The sequence below is a fragment of the Schistocerca americana genome, chromosome X (genome assembly GCF_021461395.2).
Source record: "Schistocerca americana isolate TAMUIC-IGC-003095 chromosome X, iqSchAmer2.1, whole genome shotgun sequence".
Classification (NCBI taxonomy): Eukaryota; Metazoa; Arthropoda; class Insecta; order Orthoptera; family Acrididae; genus Schistocerca; species Schistocerca americana.
The window spans coordinates 928,145,216-928,171,562 of NC_060130.1; the positions used below are offsets into that span (position 1 = coordinate 928,145,216).

A 26,347-nucleotide genomic window follows, 5' to 3' on the forward strand; every position below is an offset into this window, starting at 1 on the left:
CTACCTTTCCATGTTGTTCCTCAGATACTAAATGAAGGATTGTGATACAGAGGTGTGTGTGCATGCTCTTGAGTTGATACCATCACACTTCCCTCATAAAAATCACCAAAATAATATTGCAACCTGTGTTAAGTGTGTGACTTATTGCAGCTCGTGGAATCATAATTTTTTCTGGTCAAAAGCAATAATCATGGTAATGAAACAATCTAAAGCATTCTATTGCATGTGGATTTTGGGCAGGGGTGCCATCCAGCCATCTACCTGGTCCACCTATGTGTTTTATGACTCTTACAATCAGTACACTTACCTTCACATGATTGATGAGTGGACATATCCAGAAGTAACCATTGTTGGAATAGATGATATAATTATATTCCAACCCTGAGTATCAGTGGAAAGCTGAGTAAACTGTTGTTAAACGACTGGGTCTGACGGGTGACAAGACCTCCGTACACCATTGCCAAGGCCTCAAAACAGCCTGAATGTCAGTACAATGGACAACCTGATTTTGGGATCTTGTCTAAGATCCTCTGTTACCCCGCAGCAAAGGCACGAAAGAACATGTTTATTCATGAACTTTTATGTTGAATGTGAAGTGTTTCATGCAGTTATTGTTGAGCTTTAATGATACTGCCTAGTATTAAAAGTTGAATGAAGACATGTATACAGAATAACACAGTGAATATGTTGCGTCTAGGAATCCTGCATACTTGGTTAGCTAGACGAACAATCAGACATCTCTTATTAAAAATGGTTCAAATGGCTCTGAGCACTGTGGGACTTAACTTCTGAGGTCATCAGTCTCCTAGAACTTAGAACTACTTAAACCTAACCAACCTAAGGCCATCACACACATCCATGCCCGAGGCAGGATTTGAACCTGCAACCGCAGTGGTCGCGCGGTTCGAGACTGTAGCGCCTAGAACTGCTCGGCCACTCCGGCTGACATCTCTTATTAATGAGTTTCATTACAATAAGACAGTTTAAAATACTTAACTTTGATAGATGTGTCGCAAGCGAAGGGTGACATACAAAATAATCAGTCTTTGTCAGAATAGACAAACACGAGTCTGTGCTACATAGAGTGTCCTAATAAAGTGGCAAACGTTGATGAAGTGGGTGCCACCAGTCGGTCGCAGCACTTATGTCCTCTTCATCTAGGGCTGCTGCTGTCGCATTGTCATCTTGGAGGGAGGTCAACCAGCGTACAGTTGGCTGACCTTGTCTCACAGCCATCTCTTCTCTATCATTCCCAAAGGGTGTGCCAATGCTGACTTTACACCGTAACAGAATAAAGAGGGTTTCAACACTGTTAAACTAAAAAAGATGTGCTCAAGATATACAGTGGTGAAATATGACCAGCAATGCCCATGGTGTTAAATTAAAAGAGAGAAAAAGTGGTAACACAAAAATGGTACACTAGATGAAGTACCAGGATATTATCAATACTGGCTAATACAGTGCGAAAGTTTTTGGTCAGCTGAAGATGTGACATCCTGTGTAAGATGTGGCTAATACTGCTGCTCAGTTTGAACTTATTTCAAGCCTGCAAGTATAGTATTTCCACTGAAGAGGAAATTTCAGAGTTAATATGTGTAATAAGTTTGTTAGTCATTAGTCTCATTTTTAAGTAGATGGAGCATTGCCCATTCTCATTCCCTGTTTTCTCATTAAAAAGAGGCATCATCATTAGAGTAAATCACATAGACACAACAGTAATTGAGTCTGTAAAACCCATCCACAATGACACAAGTAATACTGGATGGTTATAATTAATGTGCAACTGAAACTTCCTGGCAGATTAGAACTGTGTGCCCGACCGAGACTCGAACTCGGGACCTTTGCCTTTCGCGGGCAAGTGCTCTACCATCTGAGCTACCGAAGTGCGACTCACGCCCGGTACTCACAGCTTTACTTGTGCCAGTACCTCGTCTCCTACCTTCCAAACTTTACAGAAGCTCTCCTGCGAACCTTGCAGAACTAGCGCTCCTGAAAGAAAGGATATTGCGGAGACATGGCTTAGCCACAGCCTGGGGGATGTTTCCAGAATGAGATTTTCATTCTGCAGTGGAGTGTGCGCTGATATGAAACTTCCTGGCAGATTAAAACTGTGTGCCCGACCGAGAGTCGAACTCGGGACCTTTGCCTTTCGTGGGCAAGTGCTCTACCATATGAGCTACCGAAGCACGACTCACGCCCAGTACTCACAGCTTTACTTCTGCCAGTACCTCGTCTCCTACCTTCCAAACTTTACAGAAGCTCTCCTGCGAACCTTGCAGAACTAGCACTCCTGAAAGAAAGGATATTGCGGAGACATGGCTTAGCCACAGCCTGGGGGATGTTTCCAGAATGAGATTTTCACTCTGCAGCAGAGTGTGCGCTGATATGAAACTTCCTGGCAGATTAAAACTGTGTGCCCGACCGAGACTCGAACTCGGGACCTTTGCCTTTCGTGGGCAAGTGCTCTACCATCTGAGCTACCGAAGCATGACTCACGCCCGGTACTCACAGCTTTACTTCTGCCAGTACCTCCGCTGCAGAGTGAAAATCTCATTCTGGATCATCCCCCAGGCTGTGGCTAAGCCATGTCTCCGCAATATCCTTTCTTTCAGGAGTGCTAGTTCTGCAAGGTTCGCAGGAGAGCTTCTGTAAAGTTTGGAAGGCAGGAGACAAGGTACTGGCAGAAGTGAAGCTGTGAGTACCGGGCGTGAGTCGTGCTTCGGTAGCTCAGATGGTAGAGCACTTGCCCGCGAAAGGCATAGGTCCCGAGTTCGAGTCTCGGTCGGGCACACAGTTTTAATCTGCCAGGAAGTTTCATATTAGCGCACACTCCGCTGCAGAGTGAAAATCTCATTCTGGAATGTGCAACTGCTTATGGAGGTCCAGTGTGGGCTGTAATTATTGAATGGCGGTGAAATTTGGTAGATATGTTAATGCGAAAACAATTTATGCTGGGAAAAAATTAGTTCCAGTTTTGGCCATCAGGTGCAAATCTGGCACTGCACATTGCAGTGAACTTGTTTTATGTGAACAGCAGCAATTAAAGTGTTGCATTGAGAGAGTACCACTGACTGAATGGTCTGAGGAGAGGCCCAATGTCATTAAATGTTTTAAATTAGATGATAACAAAATTTTAAAACATGGTTGAACTGGGTGTGGCACTTGGAAGAGGAAGGTGTCCTATCCCGGTGGAAATTATTGACAAGGTAGCTGTTCCTGTAACTGACCATTTAGCGTGTCTCCTGGAAAGTGCTAGTGCTCGTGCAGTATCACAACAATTGTCCTTCCCACGGTGAACAGTACGGAAAGTGTTGTGGTCTACTTTACACTGGTATCCATACAAGATCCAGGTGGTGCAGCAACTGAAACTTCATGATCAGCAGCAACATTCTGAATTTGCTCTAAGGTTTCTGGCATGGATTCAAGTTGATGACGTGTGACCAGACAATATTCTGTGGAGTGACAAGGCACATTTTACACTACAGGGTGCAGTGAATACACAGAAGTGCCAAATTTGGGCTACTGTTAAACCTTGTGCTGTACACAAAGAGCCATTGCACTTACCATATGTGACTGTGTGGTGCGGATTCACAAGCACCTTCATTGTCAGTCAATTCTTCTTTGAAGAGAACACCCAAAGGGCCTGTGATGTGTACTGTGACCTCTGCACATTATTAAGAACTCCCTGTACAGCATGTGATTCCTGCTATGGATGAGCACAACTGTGTGGAAACCACTCTTTTTGTGGAAGATGGGGCAACACATCCTGTTGCTTGCCCAGTGAAAGAGCTGCTTAATGCAACCTTCCATGAATGTGTTATCTTCACAGGTTTTCCAGATGTATGGTCTGTAAGATCACCTGATCTGAATCCAAATGACTCTTGGCTCTGGGGATATCTAAAAGAATGCATTTTCTAGGGATGGGTTTGGTCTTTAGATGATCTGAAGGCCAGTATACAGGAACAAATTGCTCAGATTCCACTGCAACTGCTGCGAGCAACTGTTGACCAAGTCACTTTATGGATACAGCTTCTTGTTGATATCTCTGGTGCTCGTATTGAACATATTGTGCAAGTGGTGGTTAATAATAGAATCAACATTATACCTTTCTCACATGTTTCACCTTTTCTGCCCACGTCCATTCCTAATCCATTACATATGGAAACACATGTATACATCTTGCTTGTGTTGTTCAAGACACGAGATTTTCACATGGCGACCAAAATTGGAACTTCTTTCTTCCAGCGAAAATTGGTTCGCATTAATGCATTAGTGTATCTACCAAATTTCACTGCCATGCGATAATTACCGTACTTATTTGTGAGTAGCTGCAAGTTAATTGTACCAACCCAGTATGGGATATTTAATTAACTCTAGTTTGTTGTATTTAATGCTAATATATTGTTACTTCGATTTTTGAAGTCCCTTTTCTGTTCAAATGGTTGTTAGCAGTGTTATGAATATATAGGAGGGGAGAAGATTGATATGCTGAACTGATAGTTGAAAATATATAGAAGAGGAGGTGCACCACCACAAGCCGGCTGGTGTGGCCGAGCAGTTCTAGGCTCTACAGTGTGGAACCGTGCGACCGCTACGGTCGCAGGTTCGAATCCTGCCTCGGGCATGGATGTGTGTGATGTCCTTAGGTTAGTTAGGTTTAAGTAGTTCTAAGTTCTAGGGGACTGATGACCCAGCAGTGCTCAGAGCGATTTGAACCACCACAAATGATCCAGTGGTAGAGTTCCTCTGATCTACATCTACATCTACATCCACTCATGTTCAGTAAAACAGAACACCTTGAAAAGACTAGAGACAGAATGTTCATATTCACCGAAAATGTTCATTAATATGTTCTGCAGAAATGATTAGCATTTCAGTCAACTCAGTTCAACATGTGTCCTGTTGCGTAGTAGGCACAAGGTCTGCCATGGGTCCTGATAACTTGTTCCATGGACGACAGCATTGACATGTATAAGGTGCGAATGGTGTCCTGTAGTATAACCATCCGTGATGTATTCACCTGGTTCATCTGTGGGGTTTGGCATTGGGCCACAGCGCTGCACTTGTCATTTCACCATATCCCACACGTTTTTGAGTGACGACAAGTCAGGTGATCTGGCAGGCTGGGGCAAAACTCTGACATCCTCTGACACCAAGAAGACGTGTTCATGCAGCAAAATGTGGTTGTGCAGTGTCTTGCTGAAAAATGGCATCTGTGGTGGTGTACAGTAAGGGTATGGCTGTGGGTTGCATGACGTCATTCATGTAGATCACACTGGTCACAGTGCACAGTACACACATCAACTGTGATTTGTGGTTATATTCAATAGCATCCCACACCATAATGCCTTGAGTTGGTGTTGTATGTCTTACGTAGTGCAGTCACTGTGGTGCCACTCCCTCTGTGTGAGGCGAACCAAAATGCAGCCATCATTTGCAAATGGACAGAACCTGGATTCATCCGAAAACACTATCTGATGCCATTCCTGTTCCCAGTGATGTCATTCCAGACACCATTGCCCTCTAGCATGTTTCTACATATTCGTCAAATGTAGGCAGAGAAGTGGACGACATGCACATAACCCATACTGTAATAAACGGCAACAGACTATCACCCCTGATAGTTTACAATCTGTTACGCTGTTGCCTCTGCACTGCCAAAACACTTCATCTCACTTGAGCAGCAATTTCCCGGAGGGATGCTTTACATTCTCTAATGCCAATAATGTGCCCTCTTTCAAACTCACTCACTTGATGGTGCAGTTCGTGCGTACATCTGCGAGGCTTCCTGTGTTTCTACACAGGTCACACTGATCCATTACCTTCAGTTTATAGTGACAACAAGAGCCACAGGCTACATTTCACCAGTAGGTGGTGTTGCATCGCGATATCGATGTTGACCTTGAACCCGCAGGCCAACATGATTCAAATGCTAGTCGTTTCAGCAGAACATACTAGTGTACTTGTCCTGTGAATATAAACATCGTGGTCTCCAGTTGTTCAGGGTGCTCTGTTTTTTCTGAACATGAGTGTACATACTCCAAAAGCAGCCCTATGATGTGTGGCAGAGGGTATCCTGTACCACTACTATTCATTTCCTTTTCTGTTCCACTAGCTAAGAGAGCAAAGGGGAAACAATTGTCTATATCCCTCCATGAGCCATAATCTAATCTTATCTTTATGGTCCTGTGCATTGACAACGGTAGAACTGTTCTGTAGTCAGCCTTAAATGCCAGTATTCCAGTTCTCTAAATTTTCTCAGTTGTGCTCCTCAAAAAGAATGTCACCTTCCCTTCAGTGATTCCCATTTTAGTTTCTGAAGCATATCCGTACTACTTGTGTGTTTTTCAAACCTACCAGTAACAAATCTAGCAGACCGCCTCTTATTAGCTTCGGCGTCTTCCTTTAATCCAACCTGGTGAAGATCCAAAGCACTCAAACAGTACTCAACAATGGTTTACACTAGTGTGCTATATGCAGCCTCCTTTACAGATAAGTCACACTTTGCTACAATTCTCCCAATAAGGCAAAGTCAATTATTCACCTTCTGTGCTATAGCCCTTACATGCTCATTACGTTTAATATCGCTTTTCGACATTATGCCAAGATACTTAATCCATGTGACTGTGACAAGCAGCACACTACTAATACCGTATTCGAACATTATGGGTTGGTTTTTCCTTCTCATCTGCATTATCACACATTTTTTTACATTTAAAGCTAGCTGCCATTCATCACGCCAACTAGAAACTTTGTGTAGACCATCTTGAATCCTACTACAGTTACTCAATGACTACACCTTCCCGTACACCAGAGCATTGTCAGCAAACAGCCACAGACTGCTGCTTACCCTACCCACCAGATCATTTATGTATATAGAAAATAACACCAGTCGTATCACATTTTCCTCAGGCACTCCTGTCAGTACCATTGCCTCTGCTGAACACTTGCCATCGAGTACAACAAGTGTGGTTTCTGTTACTTACGAAGACTTGGAGCCACTCACATACCTGGAAACATATTCTGTATGCTGATTATAGGTGCAAGAAGTTAAATATCTTATTCAGACAAACTGCTTAAAAAGAGGTCCAAACAAATGAAGTAATAACATGCATGCATGTACGCGCGTGTGGAGTATCAGAATGTCAGAGCATGTAAAAACTAAGTTAATAAACAATTTTAATCATGGCTGAAAGCAGCAACCATAAATAAACTTTCAATAAATCATATTTACAGCTAATCAGTTGTGTAAAATTTGTTTTAATAAACCTTCACCAGATTTCAGTACCTCTAGACACCCCTGTTGGTATTGAAACCTGGCCAAGGCTTATTACAATAAACTTTATGCAACTTATTGGTTGTATGCATCATTTATTGAAAGTTAATAAACTTCTTACCTGTTTACAAAACAGAGAATCTCTAAAGGAAGATTGATGTATTACATCTGTCTGTACACAATGTAAGTACAGGGACCCATATGTTAAACATAAAAAAACTATTGAATCCAGGAGGTTCTACTTAGATTAGTAATGGGTAGCTTGCCCTTGGAAATTTGTGCTACTGGCGAAGTCATTTGTAAATATGACAATACGTAGAGCTCCATTGAGAAATGATAAAATTCTTAGAAAAATGTGAGTCATTGCTATGCCACTATTAGATTTTAATATTAATTTTCTGAAAGATTCATATAAAAGAAACTCTTGGGAAATGTCAAATAAACCTTAGTTCTGTTGTTAATTTTTCCACTAGAATTACGTAGAAAAACACTAAGCTAAAAGACAACATATATGTATGTGAATGCTTAATCAATGATAACTGACAGATTAAAACTGTATGCCAGACCGAGACTTGAACTCGAGACCATTGCCTTTCATGGGCAAGTGCTCTACCAGCTGAGCTACCCAACCATAACTGATGACCCATGCACACAGCTTTACTTTCACCAGTACCCTGTCTACTACCTTCAAACTTCACAGAAGTTCTCCTACGAAACTTGCAGGACTAGACCCGTGGAAGAATGGATATTACAGACAAATGGTGTAGCCACAGCCTGGTGGATGTTGCCACAATGAAATTTTCACTCTGCAGCGGAATGTGCCCTGATATGAAACTTTCTGGAAGATTAAAACTGTGTGCCAGACCGAGACTCGAACTTGGAACCTTTGCATTTTGCGGTCAAGTGCTCTACCAACATGCTTGGCTAGCTCAGTTGGTAGAGACATACAACAAAATTTAAAGACAACATTACAGGAAGTTGATTGGAGAGATGTGTATAATGTGATAGCTGTCAATTCTAAATTTGATGCATTTATGGGTGGATTTCTGTCAAGCTTTAATAGCAGATTTCCAAAGAAAACAATAAATTATGGCATTGATAAATCAGAAAAAGCATTGGTTTACAGAAGTAATCAAAATATAATGTACAAAGCAAAGGAAATTGTTTTAAATGGTTAGTATAACCAGAGAAATGGACTAGTTTCATGTACTATGCTGTCCTAAGGAAAGTGATTTAAATAAAAAACAAACCTCTATATAATGTCTTAAATTAATAAATCGGATAGTAAATTTAATCTTTTGTGGGCAATAGTTATGAGAGAAATAAGGAAATCAGTTAAGGAATGCGAGGACTTCATCATTAAAGAAATCTGCCAAATAATACATTATAGTAGTTGATTACCCTACATGTTTAATAACCACGTCCTGGACGTAGCTCGGAATATTAGCGTTGACAGTTAAAGGGTTAAAGTAGTAGAATGAACTGATAAGTCAAAACATTATGACCACGGCCCACCATGACATTGGATACTACCTGATGGTGTTGCAGGCACATGACACAGTAACAAAAGTATTTAAGCACTGCAGACATGGTGGGGGATCACCCTAGTGAAGATGTGGGCTATAAATGGGAAAATCCATTGAGATAAGTGACTTTGGCAAAGGGCAGATTATTATTACACAGAACCTGTGAACGAATATCTCAAAAGCAGCAAAGCTGGTCAAATGTTCGGGTACTACTATCATAACCATCTATGGAAAGAGGCAGGACGAAATTGAAACTACTACTAGGCACTAAATGGTTGGATGTCCATGACTCTTCACAGAACATGCAGTTCATAGACTTGTCTGCTCTGTAAAGTAGGATATATGGTGATCTGTGGCGTCTCTGCCAAAAGAGCACAGTGCTGGTGCATGCACAAGTGTTTTGGAGCACAGCATTCATCGTAAATTGTTGAACATGAAGCTCTGCAGCAGATCACCCCTACGTGTTCCTGGGATTAAGTGTCATTGTCAGTTACGATTGCAGTGGGTATGGGACCATCGGGATTCAACTGTCGACCAATGGAAATATGTCAGCTCTTCAGGTGAATTGCATTTTTGCTACGCTAGGTAGATGGGCATCTCCACAAATGCCATCATTGAGGTGAAAGGTAGCTCGAAACATGCAGCATGCCATGAATGCAGGATGGTGGGATCAGTGTTATGTCATGGGAGATATTCTGCTGTGCTCGTGTGAGACCTGTGATCATAATTGAGGACACGCTGACAGCTCCAAAGCACCTGCATCCTTTCATGCTTGATGTCTTCACCAATGATGATGATCTCTTTCAGGAGCATAATTGTGCACGTCTCGGAGCCAGAACTGTGCTACAGTGGTTTGAGGAGTATTATAGTGAACTCATGTTCATGTCTTGGCAACCAAATTCACCTGACGTAAATCCTATGAAACCCATGTGGGTCGCTATCAGGTGCCATCACAGTGTATGCTTATCAGTGGCCCATTATTTATGTGAATTACATGACCTATGCGTAGATGTGTAATGTTGCTTACCTCCACAAACCTACGAACAAACTGTTAGACCCCTGATTGCAGAATCAGTGATGTATTCTGTTCCAAAGACAAACAAACAAGTTATTAAGCAGATGATCATAATGTTTTGGATCATGAGTGTACATGCAAGAAACAGTGTCACATAAAAAGGCAAATTACAATTACTCCACACTTTACCAGAGAAAATAAGAATGTAATTAACTCCATCAGATCCAAAAACCCTCATGGAGTTAACAATTTATCAGGTATTGTACTAGAACTAGTACCCGGTTATACACACATGTGCACTGCATAACAGTTACATATGCAATACATAATCATCACATTGGATATTTCCAGACAGACTGAAACCTGCCATTATCACACCCATTTACAAGAAAGGTAGTAAGACAGATGTCAATATACACACATCAAAAAAAGTTTTGCATCACTCCGGTTCCTAGAACTCCTGAAGATAGACATTGACTGTGGATATTGTATCACAGACACAGCCACTTTGATTGTTCAGAGATGTCACTAAACCCGCCCAAAGATGTAAACAACCATGCATGTGCAGTGCCTATTAGACGGAGGGTGTCCGGCAGCCAATCAGTTCCATTCATTCCACCAGGAAGGAGGTACACAGCTCATGTTGCCTGTAGTTTAACCATGCGTAGATGCTCCGTGGTTTGATCACGTTCGCATTGTTACTTTGCCCCATGAAGGGCTCTCAACAAGGGAAGTGTCCAGGCATCTCAGAGTGAACCAAAGTGATGTTGTTCGGACATGGTGGAGATACAGAGAGACAGGAACTGTCGATGACATGCCTCGCTCAGGTCGCCCAAGGGCTGCTGTTGCAGTGGATGGCCGCTATTTATGGATTATGGCTTGGAGGAACCCTGGCAGCAATGTCACCATGTTGAATAATGCTTTTCGTGCAGCCACAGGACATTATGTTACAACTCAAACTGTGTGCAGTAGGCTGCGTGATGTGCAACTTCACTCCCGATGGCCAATGCAATGTCTAGCTTTGCAACCACGACACCATGCAGCGCAGTACAGATGGGCCCAACAATATGCCAAATGGACTACTCAGAATTGGCACCACTTTCTCTTCACCGATGAGGGTTGCGTATGACTTCAACCAGACAGTCGTTGGAGACGTGTTTGAAGGCAACCCGGTCAGGCTGAATGCCTTAGACACACTGCCCAGCAAGTGCAGCAAGGTGGAGGTTCCTTGCTATTTTGGGGTGTCATTATGTGGGGCCGATGTACGCCACTGGTGGTCATGGAAGGTGCCGTAATGGCTGTATGATACATGAATGCCATCCTCTGACTATAGTGCAACCGTATCGGCAGCATATTGGCGAGGCATTCTTCTTCATCGTGCACATCTTATGAATGACTTGCTTCAGGATAACGACATCACTCGACTAGAGTGGCCAGCATGTTCTCCAGACATCTACCCTACCGAACGTGCCTGGGACGGATTGAAAAGAGCTGTTTATGGAGAACGTGACCCACCAACCACTCTGAGGGATCTACGCCGAATCGCCGTTGAGGAGTGGGACAATCTGGATCAACAGTGCCTTGATGAACTTGTGGATAGTATGCCACGATGAATGCAGGTATGCATCAATGCAAGAGGACATGCTACTGGGTGTTAGAGGTACCAGTGTGTACAACAATCTGGACCACCACTTATGAAGGTCTCGCTGTATGGTGGTACGACATGCAATGTGTGGTTTTCATGAGCAATAAAAAGGACGGAAATGATATTTATGTTGATCTCTATTCCAACTTTCTGTACAGGTTCCAGAACTCTCGGAAGTGAAGTGCTGCAAAACTTTTTTTGATGTGTGTATATTGACCTGTCTCAATATTTACCACCTCTTCAAAGGTCTCAATGGTACTAGGAAAGATTATTTGCACAAAACCCATAACATATTGCTTTCAAAATAAGATGCCGTGTCGCAACTTGAATTTCAGAAGCGTCTTTCCACAAAGCATAGCCAGTATTTTCCTAGAGAAGCTCAAATATTACACTATCAGAAATCTTAGTGGTAACCAAAGGGATGCAGTGTGTCACATTAAGAAATTCAAGGAGTGTATGCAGCAAAGCAGCATTCTCAGAATAGGGATTATTCACTACAGACCTACCATAGTGGCTGATATTGGGCTTGCTCTTGTCTTGTTGTATAGAAATAATCTTCCATCATATGTTCAAGAAGAAGAAATATTTCTTTTTGTTGACACTGTAAGTATTGTAAGCAATCCTAATGAGGAAACTTCAACAGTTAAAAAATGTAAATAAAATTTTCTTGAAAATTAATAACTAGTTCTCTGCAAACAGAATGTCGCCAAATTTAGATAAAACTCAGTGCATGCAGTTCAGTGCTGCACAGTGCCTGACCACACCATTAGAAATAGTATGTTAGGGTAAATTGGTAAATGAAAGAGAATATTCTAAATTGTTAGCTGCTTATGTTGAAAAGAAAGTGAACTGGAAATTATACATTACAGGTCTTGTTAGATGTCTAAGCTTTACAAGTTTTGTATTATGGGTAGTATCAGATTTTGGAGATGAAAATATCAAAAAGATGGTTTACTTTTCCTGTATTCATCCACTAATGTTTTATGCTGTCATATTGTGAATTAACTCATAATATAGGAAGAAAATGTTGGTTACAAAGAATTGTGTAATAAGGATAATACCGGACCTCTCACGTATACAGCTCTATAAACTGTTGAACGTACTAACAACAGTCTAATAGTACATTTAGTCCCTTATGTAGTTTGTTGTCAACAATCAATCATAGTTTGAAAACAACAGTAACAGTCTTAAAAATAAAGCTAGATGGGGAATGGCTTCCAGTATTCTTCACTCAGTTTTATTATGGCACAGAAAGTAGTGAGGTGTTCAGCTGTAACAATCTTTGATCACCTATTCAGTGATGTAAAGACATTAATAGATAATATAATGAACCTCAAGCACAAACTGAAATTACACCTGGTTGACAACCATTCCTATTCCATAGAATATTATTTTATCGTGTAAAAATATTGTGTGTGTGTGTGTGTGTGTGTGTGTGTGTGTGTGTGTGTGTGTGTGTGTGTGAGAGAGAGAGAGAGAGAGAGAGAGAGAGAGAGAGTAGCTGAGTAGCTGAGTATAATTCACTGTTATGTAAACAAACATAGTTTAAGACACTCATGTAAATGATCAACGTGTTGCGATATTATTCACAGAGAAAGTGTATTATAAAAGTGATTCACTCTACATCATGACAAATTGCAATTGTGATCCATGGAACATGCAACTAACTATGCTAAGTAAAACTCATAGCTTGTAATCTATACAAATACTTAGGGGCCTACAAAATCTGATCTTTTGCAAAGAAATTGTGGTAGTAGGGAAAACAATGTTCAAAATGTAATTTTCGTCTGAAAATCTATTGTGCTATTAATTTTTTTCTGTTTGCAGGTGAACTTCATTAACTATAAATACACAGTAAAATATAAAAGAACATTTCAGTACCCAACTTAATTAACCCTGCGTGAGCTGTAAAACAAGTACCACAACTCTTATTTGTAGTAATGATTTCATTATTTATATAATTTCACTTAAAAATAAAACAGCATTTTCACACAGTCTGAAGCAATAGAGTCACATAACTCTCACTTGATGTAAATGTCAAAATGATGAATGTTTATTACTTTGTTATTGAACATTTTTGTATGCAGCAGGCCACAGATATACATAATGTTCATGTCAATGTACAATCCCATCTGTAAAAACAAATGTAGTTTCAGGTGAGGAATCACTGTAAAATGAACAGGTATATGTTGCACAACTTTCAATAAATAAAAAAAGTGTTATATTTTATAGAAATGAAATGAGATTGAAACATGACATATGCGTCAAAACATAGTTGGGTAATGGAGAAAGATTGTGTTTTGCAGAAGGTGGTGTTTAAAAATCCTTATTTAGTATCAAAATGGTACTGAACTCTCCTCTGTGGTTCTGTGCTGTTGTCTGTGGTACTCTGTTTAACACTGTGCAAAATATTGTGATAAATTGTCCATATTTCTGTGGGATTCTTTGCTTTAAGAATGGATCTTAATATTTTCCACAGAAAAGCGGCTAAAATATTGTAATTTGCTTGAAGAACATACTTATAAATTGTTGTGGACACTAGATTGGAAGCATATGGTGATTAATAAATTTAGCAAGACAGGTTCTCTGTTCTTGAATTACAAGAACTTATTTCTATCATTTCCTTTGTAACAGCTAATTCAGACTACAAATTTCTCTACTTTGGTGTAAGCTCCTTAGAAAGAAAATTTGACGGTAATGTATTTGAGAAGTTACAGTTCTTTGGATTTAAAAGAAATGATTGAATTATTCTGATCTGTTATATATAGCTTTACCAAATTACTTTGCCTATCGGGTATCGTCCCTATGTGGGGAAAATAAATTGTAATCATTTAGTTGAAGATTTCTGAGGATCACAAAACTTATTTTTAATTATCCGTTAAGTAGTGCTTGAAGATTTGTTAACTGTCCATTTGACTTGAAAAAATGTGGTAATTGAATTTTTAACAAATGAATAAATGTTAAAATGAGTTTAACTGCCAGTATTTTTAAGTGTTGCTATATTCCTTGCAATGATTCTAATACTAGAAATGGACAGTTGCTGTAGGTGTCCTGCCAACATAATGTTCGGGTGAGTTTCAATGGTTCCGATGAACTTAGCAAAGAGGAAGTTACTCAAAAAATGTAAAAAATAGGTATACTGATTGCAATTATCTTGAACAATTGTCATTACAGGACACATAAATCTTAATAAAAACATTAATTATGAAGAGACAGAGTGATTGGCCAGTACTTACCTTAGGGTCCAAAATTCAAGTGCTGTCGATGGAGATAGATAAATCTGAAAACACTAATCCTGCCTTTCAGTACTGTTAGCTTCTTCCTCATGGAGGAAATAGGAATGGTCATTCAGACACCAGGATGAGTGGGTCACTCTTTCCCTCATTTGTGCTGTCCTTGCAAGGCAGTGATTGCTTTGGGTTTTGTGTTAATGGGAAGTAAATTTCCATTTAACTTATTATGTGCTTGCCATGTCACTGGAAACAATAATCAGGAGTTTTGGTGGTAAAATAGTTACACATAATATTGAAATGATGATGTTAATTATAATAATTATTATTATTATTGCAATGCTCATTATAGTTTCCATACTGAGTTGTGGTACTGGATAAGGCACTGGACGTGGAGAGAAATGGGATTAAAACTCCTACTTGGCCATTCGGTATAGTGTTCCATGGCGTCCGTGAATTATTATAAGTGAATGCCATGATGTTTCCTTTTGAAAAGGATATCTTGGCCCTATATGAGCTTGTGCTTAACCTCAAGTGACCTCATAATTGGCAGAACATTCAACCCAAACTATTTTTCCTTTTACAGTCTCTTTGCAGAGAAAACGCTGAGACTGCTGTTTGACATCTTTAGCTATGAGAACTATTATTATAAGACATTTGTCCAATCTGTCATATTTTGTCTGTTTTAGTAACTGCATTTTAAGGTTTATTATCAATCCATTCTTGGGCGTCTGCTGTCAGTTACTGCATACTAAAATTAAGTCTTAGCTATGTTCCATAGTCATTTTCAATTATTTCTGGATAATATTAGATTGTAAACCATGATAAGTTGGCAAAGAATATAATCACCTCAGCTATTCATTGTTGTTTTCTTATTTCAGGGGTCAGTTGCGTTATTTGACATGGTAGAATATTATGAGGCAGCTGTTCATTTGAACATATCTTCCAACCCCAATATTGGTGTTCGAGGATGGCAGGCATGTTCACGTATGATCAAGAAGGTAAGAAACGTCTCATCATTAGTGTGTTATGCATGGGAACAGAAATGATGTATGTAAAGTTAATGTCACTGTGTCAGAATGGAGTGGTAGAAGAACTTGATAACCTGATTTATTGCTGAACATTATGTATACACTAATTACAAAATGTTTGTTCTTTTTTATTGATGAAAAACCGAATTATTATGACAACACAGTGAGACTGTATCTTTACAGACTCTTAAACATTTCTCTTCTCTGTTATGATGTACTAAGCTGTCATGACAATAAAACACAAAACTAGCAGTAGGATAATAGTTTAAATCATGTGCTGACAGTGTCATGTAGGCTTTTCCTTCTTTCTTGAAATCACTCAAGAGAATACTACAACAATACAGAAGTTAAATATAGAAAGAAAGAGGAAAATATAAAGACAAGGTCATCACTCACTCTAAATGACTTTCTCTTTTCCACAGAACCATGGTTGTGTGCTCTCTACATGAAACTCTTCAAATAGGAATGTGATTCATCACATTCATATCAGTACAAGATCAACCAATTTTCAAGAGTTATCTGCATTACAAAAACAAATAATTTTGGCAACACACTTGTCTCCTGCAGTTCTCAGCCATTTCCAAGCTCCATATGGGAAGTCCAGACCAATTGGTCCTTTGGTCTCTATGCCAGACTTTCAGAAACCATTTCACCGCAAAGCAGAGACATGGCTGCTCATTATGAAGTCATCAACATAGAAATTGGTCCACAAATTAATGAAGAAAATCTTAGTGCAGGAGGGAATTTGGTAGTTGGTACAGACACAAGTACATTGTGGAAAGAGAATAGTTTGCTTGTGGTTGGGTCTTGGTGTGGCCAGGCTTATTTTAGAGTGATGGAGGTGGCTCCATATCTTAATTTGTGTTTGGAAGAATGCAATTAACAGCAAGAAGTACATGCATGTGGTACTGCAACCACATTTGCGACTTTTCAGAGATGTAGCTATTCCTGTTGACCCTATCTTCCCCATCATCAACAATAATGCATGGTTGTTTAAAATTTTGTAAATATTGGGAGCAGCAACCATAGGATGAAAGCTTCTTGTAGAAGTAATGGACAGCCAATCAGTTGCAAAATGGAAGGTTTATTTAAACCCCTGTGTGTATACTATCTCTTTACGAATATAAAAAAAATATTCGGACTTACTGGGTTACATGTTGCAGTGAAGGTATGTTAAAATATAGCCGAAAGGCATCAGTCAAATATAAAATTTCACCTCCAAAATAATTTAAAACATGCACAACATTGTTGTTGTCAATTGGCATCACCTCACCAATGTACAGTTGGTGCACAAGTGTTGCGTACATAGCACTTGGGCTAAGAAAAACTTCTGGCAAGGGATGGCACCAGTAGTATGTGCGAGAAGGGTGCGCGATAGTGAATGAACACTGTTGTGCTAAACGTGCTTAAAATGTTAAAATTAAAATTTTGACATTAAAACCCATTAGCTGTGTACATATTTTAAACTAATAAAATTGCAACAAATAATAATTACCCTCCATAAAAGGTCATTGTGGTAAAAACCAATTATGTAAACTGTGAGATAGTGCAAATAGAAAACAATAGCAAAAAGACCAGGTGGAAGACAGGTTGGAAGAGGGAGTAGGGGGAGACTGGGAGGTAGAGGGAGGGGAGGGAATGAAGGAAAGGGGGATGAAGAGAGACAGGTTGTGGGAGGTGGTAAAACGTGTATAACTGTTAGATGTACTGACAAAAAGAATTGCAACACCAAAAAGGAATAATGCGACAAACAAAAGTTGGAAGGCATGTTTCTATTCAAATTTCACATCAGTCACATAAGAGTGGTGCTAGTAGCGCCACCAAGAGGATGCATATCAGATTTATTTTGAGTACCTGATGTAACATTCGTGAGCGTTAGTTATCTTTGAGATTGAATGAGGTGAGTTGATGTTATTCAAGAATGCCTTAACACAACAAAGACACCATTATTAGCTCCTCACTGAGTTTGAATGAGGTAGTGTAATGGGGCTACGAGAAGCTGGATGTTTCTTCTGCAATATTGTAGAGAGACTTGGCAGAAATGTAGCCACTGCACGTGATTCTTGGCAGTGGTGGTCATGAGAATGTACGGTCACAAGAAGACTATGCTCCGATGGCCATGTGGCTCTACCAAGAGGGAAAACCATAGTGTTTGGGCGTATGGCTCTGGTGCATTGTACTGCATCTGCTGCAGCAATTTGAACACTACTTGACACCACAGTGACAGAATGAACTGTTACAAATTGGTTACTTCAAGGACAGCTTGGAGCCAGGTGCCCTGTAGTGTGCAGTCCACTGACCTCAAACCAGTGCCATTTGTGATTTCAGTTGTGTCAAGTCAGAGATGATTGGAGGGCAGGGTGGAGGTCTGTTGTGTTTTCTAATGAAAGCTGGTTCTACCTTGGTGCCCATGATGGCCGTGTGTTTGTTAGAAGGAGACCAGATGAGGGCCTGTAACAAACCTGTCTGTGTGCTAGACACACTGGATGTACACTTTGAGTTATGGTCTTGGGTGTGATTCCGTATGACAGTAGGAGCACCCTCCTGGTTACCCAATGCACCCTGACTTCGAATTTGTATGTCAGTATGGTGATTCGACCTGTTCTGCTGTCATCTGTGAACAGCACTCCACGGGTGTTTTCAAACAGGATAATGCTCACCCATATACCACTGTTGTAACCCAACGTACTCTTCAGAGTGTTGACATGCTGCCTTGACTTGCTTGATCACCAGATCTGTCTCCATTTGAGCACATATGGGACGTTATTGGACAACAATTCCCACATCATCTGCAACAGCATTGACCAACCAAGTACAACAGGCATGGAACTCCATCACACAACCTGACATCTGGCACTCGTACAAAACAATGCATACATGTTTGTGTGTTTGTATTCATGTTTGTGTGTTTGCATTCAACATTCTGATGGTTACATCGGTTATTAACGTACCAGCATTTCACTTTTGCAGGGGCTTGTCTCGCACTTACATTAAACTGTGATCTTGCAATTTTCATCACTTATATATTTTACTCAGACAAATGTATTCCCAAAATTTCAGTACTCTACATTAACTAATTTTTGGTGTTGTTATTTCTTTTTTTGTCAGCATATAACATATCTTAAAAATTGTGAGCATCATAACCACCAGAAATACATTTACATTACAACAAAGAAGAAACATAAGTACAATTGGCATTAACAGATGAGGAAAATGACATATCCAGTAGTCATATGGAAGATGAAGCCATTTCTCTGTTACGTTAACGAAAGTGGGGGCCTGACACTATCTAGAAAATTTCTACTTTTGAGTTGCACCTGTTCATTTGAAATGGATCCATCTTCATGAACAAAGCAAAAACATGTGGTGTGGTGTATGGGTTTTACCGTGGTCAGTATATCCACCACATAGTCTGACTGACAAGGTTTTCAGATAGAAATGCTATAAGGTATGTCTGGGATGAGTTGTGGAGATGAATTGCGCCCCACCAGCAGCAACCAAGGATATTTCCAGACTGACACAGTTTTCTCTCAATGAGACTGTCTGCCAGCAGAGCTCATGAATCACCTCACAGAATGTGATAATCGTATCCTCTACTGATTGTTTTAGTTTTGGTGGAAGAGTTTTACTGAGGTCATAACGTTTTTCTGTGTATTTTCAGTTTTAATATTTTTCTAACTACATATTGTTGATACTGTTGTGTGTTAAATGTCTTGTGATTAACCTTAATTTTTTCTGTAGCAGTTCCAAAATCCTATTAAGGAAATGTACAGGCAGTTTTTGACTTGCTTAACTTTTAAACATTGGTGTAAGAAGTTATTCAGACAAGGTTATAACTATGGACTTACTAGTGTATACTGAAAACATGTAACACACTTGTCATGTTTCATCATAGTTTACAAGATTTTTGTTATTTGTTTCAGTCTCAGGAACGTCTTTTACAAGTACTATCCTAGCCCAGGGGGTGGGGATGGGAAAGGGTTGAGGGGTTAACTTGTTTTTTATTTCTACATAATTTGTCAGTGTAAGTACAGTGCAAGAAAGTTTTCATCTTACCACTGCACACTGTCATTTCCATTCTGACTGCTGATTGTCATATTTTACCCTTTTTTTTTTTTTTTTTTTTTTTTCAAGCACCATATCTCGATTAATATAGATTCCACAGTACTATTTGATACATTTTCACACAAACTGTTTGTTTAGCATCTAGAATGTTGTAATTTTTTAATTAGTATTGTTCACATTTTGTTTGCTTTCAGTCCTTATTGGCCGTGTAGTTCATTTTTAGTGTATACATAGTAAAATTGTCACTGAAGCCGGTAATATTTATCGAGTTTATCATTCCAAATCATTCTCAGTGCTAAATATTAAACTTCTGTGGTGAAATAATAACTATGATTTATATGAGATATTAAGAGTTCAGCATCTTATGTGAAAATAATAATCTAAAAATTTTCCAATCTTTGATTCACACTATTTTTAAAAATTGATAAAAAAAAAAAAAAAAACAGATGTGACTAATGTAATGATCAGAAATTTCTGTGGCGTAATGGGTGACGAATTTTCATTTTTGTTTTATTGTAATATTTTAGGTTTTGTCGTGTCTAGAAAATGATGAGCTGTCTTGCCACAAATATGACCTCTTTTGTCCTAGTACTGTTCCCATTTCACTGTGAGTTGGGGAAGGCTTCTTTCAGACTCTCCTTCAGTGTTCATGATGAAGTCTCCATTATCGCATCAGTTAAGTTGAAGTGGCATTATTCCAACACTGGTTTTTTAACTCTGGAAACAAGATGAGTAACAAGTAGTGAGGTCTGGAAGAACAAGCATTTCCTTCTATGGCACAGAACTCTTGAATTGACAAAGATGAGTGCACAGTTCTGTCGTCATTGTGAAAGAACCATGGGCTGTTTTGCCACAACTGTAGTGTCTTTTTGCAGATTGACTTGTACATTCTTCTTTTTATAATGATTTTATGGGAGTGATGATTGTTTGACCTTCAGCCAAAAATTCAAAATGCTGAATTCCCTGGACATAAGGGGAAAAATACTGTGAACCTCCCTTTGGCATTGTATTGAGAGTTTCGTATCGTTTCCTGCCACTAGAGCCTTTGCAAACCCATTGTGGTGACTGACCTCCCATGTCAATGTTGCAGCAGTAGACCCACCACTTGTCTCCTATAGTGTTCCTCTGCATGAATGTTTCATTATTGTCATTTTGCTGAGAAGAACCAAACTTTGCTACAGCATGACGCACACTCAGTTTTTCAGTTAAAATCTCATGACACTAAACAACTGAATGACATTCCAACTTCTACTATGAGTTCTCTGACAATTAGAAAATTATTGGCTGCACTGGAACCTTGTGAGTGCCATCAGTTGATGTCAGACTCCTTCCTTGGTGAGTATAATCTTCAGTTGGTTAATGCTCATTTGTGAGTGGGAGAACCATTCATAACACTGTGTTTGACCTGGAGAATCATTTTCATAAGCTTATTTATGAAATTTGTATGTTTCTGTAAATGTTTCTCCACATTCATGCAAAATTTCACACTGTATTCTTACATAAATTAGATATTGTAAAAATTGCCATGAACACTGTTCTGCCCTTCTCTCAAATATTAATACCTTGGATTCTAAATGAAATATGTTCAGTGTTGAAACAATCAAATTATTTGGGGGGGGGGGCTGTAACAGACACAGTGCTTACAATAGCACATTACTGCATGAAAAAGTTTGTTTATTTTTGAACAGACATCACAGCAGTCAAAACAAAAAAGCAAAAATGAAAATTTTCAAGACAAAAATTGACTGGTGTAACAGTAGTGGTCCAAAGGGCAAGAACTCTTTGTTAGGTTGACAAACACCAAAACTGACTCAAGTTCTGGAAGCATAGGTTTCTTTTTCCAGAGAGCAAAGAGAAAGGAGTGGGCATAATGTGCATAAGAATGAGGGAGGGAATGAGGTCTGAAGCCAGTAAAAGGGGGAGTGAGCATTTGCAGAAGAAGAAAACAATGCAGATAAACTTGTATGCATATACGAGGTGTGGCTATAAAATAACGGGACTGTTGCTGTAAAGCATTTTGTTTCAAAGACATACGTATTTAGTTATTTCCACCCTCAATATATTTCCATCCTCTATCCTTACTACACTCCAAGTGAATTTTCCATTGGTGGAAACAGAGCTGGAAGTCTTCCTCGGTGAGCTCCTTGATGACATGTGGTGCTATTTCTGTCACTGCTTCAAGAAACTGAAATGCCGATTTGACCTTGGAGAATATGTAAAAGTTACATGTTGCTTGGTCAGGTGAATAACAGACAATGCAGTTTGAGCCTGAGTGTTGTCGAACTCTGGCTAACCCCCCCCCCCCCCCCCCCCCCTCCCACTGCCTATGGAGTTGATCAAGAATCTGAAGCTTTGAATCTTGAATCTTGATGTGCTCATTCGAGCTTTTTTTCACTCTTGATGAAGTTGGGCCCTCTCAGTGCAGGGATTGGCTCTTAGTTTCTGAATCATAAATGAAAAACCAAGATTTGTCACATGTTATCACACTTTCCACAATTGTGAGAATTTTCACACACATTTTTCTCATGTTAAATTGGTTATGTAAAATTTGCCTTAAGCATTCTTTGTCAAATCCTGCAGTTTCAGCAGTCAATGAAATACTCAGCTGACTATCAGATTACCTACTTTTTTGATATTTTTATCTTTTTCTGATGAAGGATGTCCAGGGAGTTTGTCATCTCAGCCATCTTGGAAATGATTGAAACACACAAGAACTCTTGTATGTGATAAGCAGTCTTTGCCATTTCCTTCATTTAGCAAAATATAGTTTTCACTAGCAGTTTTTTTTAAATTTCGTGTGAAAGTTCATGACAATTTGTTGCTTTATTATTACACTTTTTTTCTGGAAAACAAAAAACCGCTATTACACAAATTAAGGCCACAGCCACACTAATGTGTCTGCAGACACCAGAGATACTGCATTCAGCTGTGGAGACTTCACCCTTCACAGGGATTGGTCATTCATCTTTGGCTCATGCATACTTACTCTGTAACAGCATCAGTCCCATTATTATATAGCCACACTTCGTGTAGACAGTGGTAGAGAAACCAACAATGAAACTGTTACTATTCATATACATTTTAATTTGTATTTCATCATTCTGGAGTGCCCTCCTTCCAATTCTGTTTTCCTGTACCCTTTTTCCTGTCTTTAATTTTTAATTTTTTTTTCCTTCATTCGCCATCCAGACATTGTATTATCACATTAATTTTTCTAATTTGTCGCACTGAGCAAATTTAGCCAGTCTTAAGAATTCACTTTGACCAGATCTTGAATTTGTTTTAAAAAGAGGGTCATGCGTACTGTGACCGTATCACTCATAAGTTACATGTGCTCTTTGGTTGGTGTTAAATGGAAACAGTTCCAAGCTCAGACAGCAGAGATCTGGATTTCTCAAACTGTTGTACACCATTACAGTAAGCTTTGGACATGCTTAAGTAACCACCATTCATCACAGTTGCGGAGTGTGTGTTGCAGAGGGATGAGATTTTGTTATTTAGTTGTCTGCATCGCAAGGAAGGTAGAGACATCGAGGGAAAGGGTAGGGAAAGGGTGGAGGAATGAAGAGTGTCAACCTCAAGGCGAGCTTCTGACAAATGGAGTGGAGTAGCGGGTGCAAGTTTAGGTAAAACAGTCAATAGCAGACCTCTGGGGCACTGCTTCATAACAGTTGTGTGAGAATGGATTGGGTATATGGGTCCCGCCTGAGTTGACACATGTTTCTCTAGCTCTTCATGAGAACGCAGTGGTTTCTCTCTCACAAATTAAAAGTTGTCTGTATCTACATACTCCATAAGTTACCGAATAGTGTTGCCCACAGGATGGATCTGTCGTCTGGGAGTTATAGCACCCACCCAATCAAAAGAATAACCGTTGAAAAGTTGTGCACTAAATCTGTACCTTATGTCATGGAATGAAGTTTTTATATGAAAAGGTAAAAGGCTCTTTGTTAGTGGAACACCTAAATTAGAGAAACAACTTAACAATGATATTCCATTGAGGCCTACCTGATTGGAGACTTTAGACTACTTCTAGTGATGTGTTGACACAATGCCATGATGCCAGCCGGTCATGCTGATGTGATTTCTAGTATAAAATTTTGTTACAAATGTCTAAATCATCAGATAACATACATTTCACATTAATAATGTCACAACTGTAGATAAAAAAGATGGAATAAAAACTGTAAAAACTGCTCAACATTATTACCTTAACTGTGTAAAACATAAAGGTTTGACCTTATCAATACTATGTAAAAGATGCAGATTTAAATGATATAGCCATATGTAATATACTGCCAAAATATACAACTGTAACCTCACTCGGCATAGAAAGCAAAATTAAAAAGCAAGAAGAGCTAGAAAAGACACACCATTACACATAAATCTGCATTCATTGGGGAAGTGTAACTACCTATTACCTGCAGCATGGTTTGCAAGGCAACTGTTATTTGTTTTGAAATAATTACTACATAAAATGTTTATCAATACAGTAAATCTTTTCACTGGTATCTTTTCTGCAAGTACAGGTCTTAGAAAAGTGAGTCCATTTAACTACCATTTCCAAGAAGCTGCTTAATCACACAGCTGATTTATGTGAAACATTTTGACTATTCAGTGACAGTTTGAAAAATGAAGTCAAATTGTTTCTGTAATCTGCCCTGCTGCAAATAGAGTATTGCTCGCCAAAGCAAACTGCAGACTCGACTGTAGTGGGAACTACATTGGTCATGTGAATAAGCTGAACCATTTTTCAGTTTGAAGTAGTATGTGATGATACCTTGCTGTAGAAGAACAGAAAGTTACCAGGAAAATTTCTTCACTGGCAGACACAACTACTTCCTTTTAACATCATTAAGTTTATTGACAGAAGAAGGACAAAGGTTTGATACTGCCTAGTTAGTTAGTTAGTTAGTTATTTAGTTGGTTAGCTACGTGTTCCCTTGATCAATCTCACGTTAACCATTATGATGTGCAAAGTGTCAAGTGCATAAGAAATGCACACATGAATCAAGGTGTGTGTGTGTGTGTGTTTTTTTTTAGTTTAAAATTCTTATTACTCACCCCATTCCCTTAAATGGCACAAAATGTATATATTATACCTATAGATTCATTTGTTTCTCTTCAAGAATTCATCTATAGTATAGAAGAAATTGTCAGGGAGATATGATTTCAATTTATTTTTGGAACTATTACTGCTGTCTATCATACATTTTATTTCATCTGGTAATTTGTAGAGAAGTTTTACAGCAGCATATTTTACCACATTTTGTGCCCAAGTTTGGTTAAGTAGAGGATAGTGTAAGTCTTTCTTTCTTCTGGTGTTATAATCATGAATGTCAATGTTGTTTTTAAACTGGTCCACATTGTTGAGAACAAATTTCATTAGTGAGTAAATGTACTGTGAGGCTGTTGTAGGAGTTTCTAACCTTTTAAACAGATACCTACAAGATGTGCGACTGTGAGCCCTACGCATTATTCTAACCACTGTCTTTTGAGCAGTGAATACTTTTTGCCTAATTGTTGAGGTACCCCAAAATATTATTCCGTATGACATCAGAGAGTGAAAGTATGTTAATTTATAATTTCTGTATCCTCAAAATTGGCAATTATTCTGATTACAAAAGTTGTTGAACCTAGTCAGTTTAGGAGATACAAAATACAAATTTTCCAATTAAGATTCTCATCTATAAGTACACCCAAAAACTTAACATGCTCTACCCTGGCTACTGACTTCTGTTGATGTTTTATATTTATTGAAGGAACTGTACTCTTTGCAGATTGGATGTAATGTGTTTTTTCAAAGTTCAGAGAGAGCCCATTCGCAGAAAACGAATTTATAACTTTTCCAAAGACATTATTTGTATCATTTTCTATTGGAGTTTCTTTTATTGGATTAATAATGATGCTTGTGTCATCAGCAAACAGTGTCAGTTTAGCTTCCTGTTGCAGGTAAGAAGGGAGGTCATTACATATATCAAGAACAGAAGGGGACTCACGATCAAACCCTTTGGAACACCTAATGTAATTTCACCCCAGTTTGATGAAGTGACAAACTTCCTTAAATCACTTAAACTGTATAAAGAAACTTTTTGCTTCCTGTTCTGTAGATATGATGTAAATCACTCATATGCTGTTCCATTTATACCATTGAATTGTAATTTCTTTAACATTATGTCATGGTTCACACAATCAAATGCTTTGGATAAGTCACAAAAAATTCCTATTGGTGACATTTTACCATTTAACGACTATCATGTGGGCAGTAAAATTGTATATTGCTCTGTCAGTGGAACAGAATTTTTGAAATCCGAACTGTGATTTGGTAAGTATCCCATTACTGTTGAGATGACTAACCACTCTTGAGGATATTATTTTCTCGATGAGTTTTGAAGATACTGTAAGCAGGGATACTGGCCAGTTGGTGTCTGTGAGTCCCCTTTTGTGTTGAGAGGTTTGACAATGGCATATTTTAACCTGCCTGGGAAAATACCTTGCGTTAGTGATGCATTACGTATGTGACACACAACATCAGCTGTAACTGCTCCACATTGTTTTA

General features: G+C 39.0%; 1 protein-coding gene across 1 annotated transcript in view; it reads left to right on the forward strand.

The window, feature by feature from the left end:
* The window catches only part of LOC124556804 (protein phosphatase 1 regulatory subunit 37), a 247,765-nt gene that overhangs the window by 86,216 nt on the left and 135,202 nt on the right, over positions 1-26,347 (forward strand). Inside the window, exon 4 of the mRNA XM_047130824.1 lies at positions 15,574-15,693. Within this exon, the coding sequence (XP_046986780.1) occupies positions 15,574-15,693 (120 nt within the window). The remainder of the gene's footprint in view (positions 1-15,573; positions 15,694-26,347) is intronic.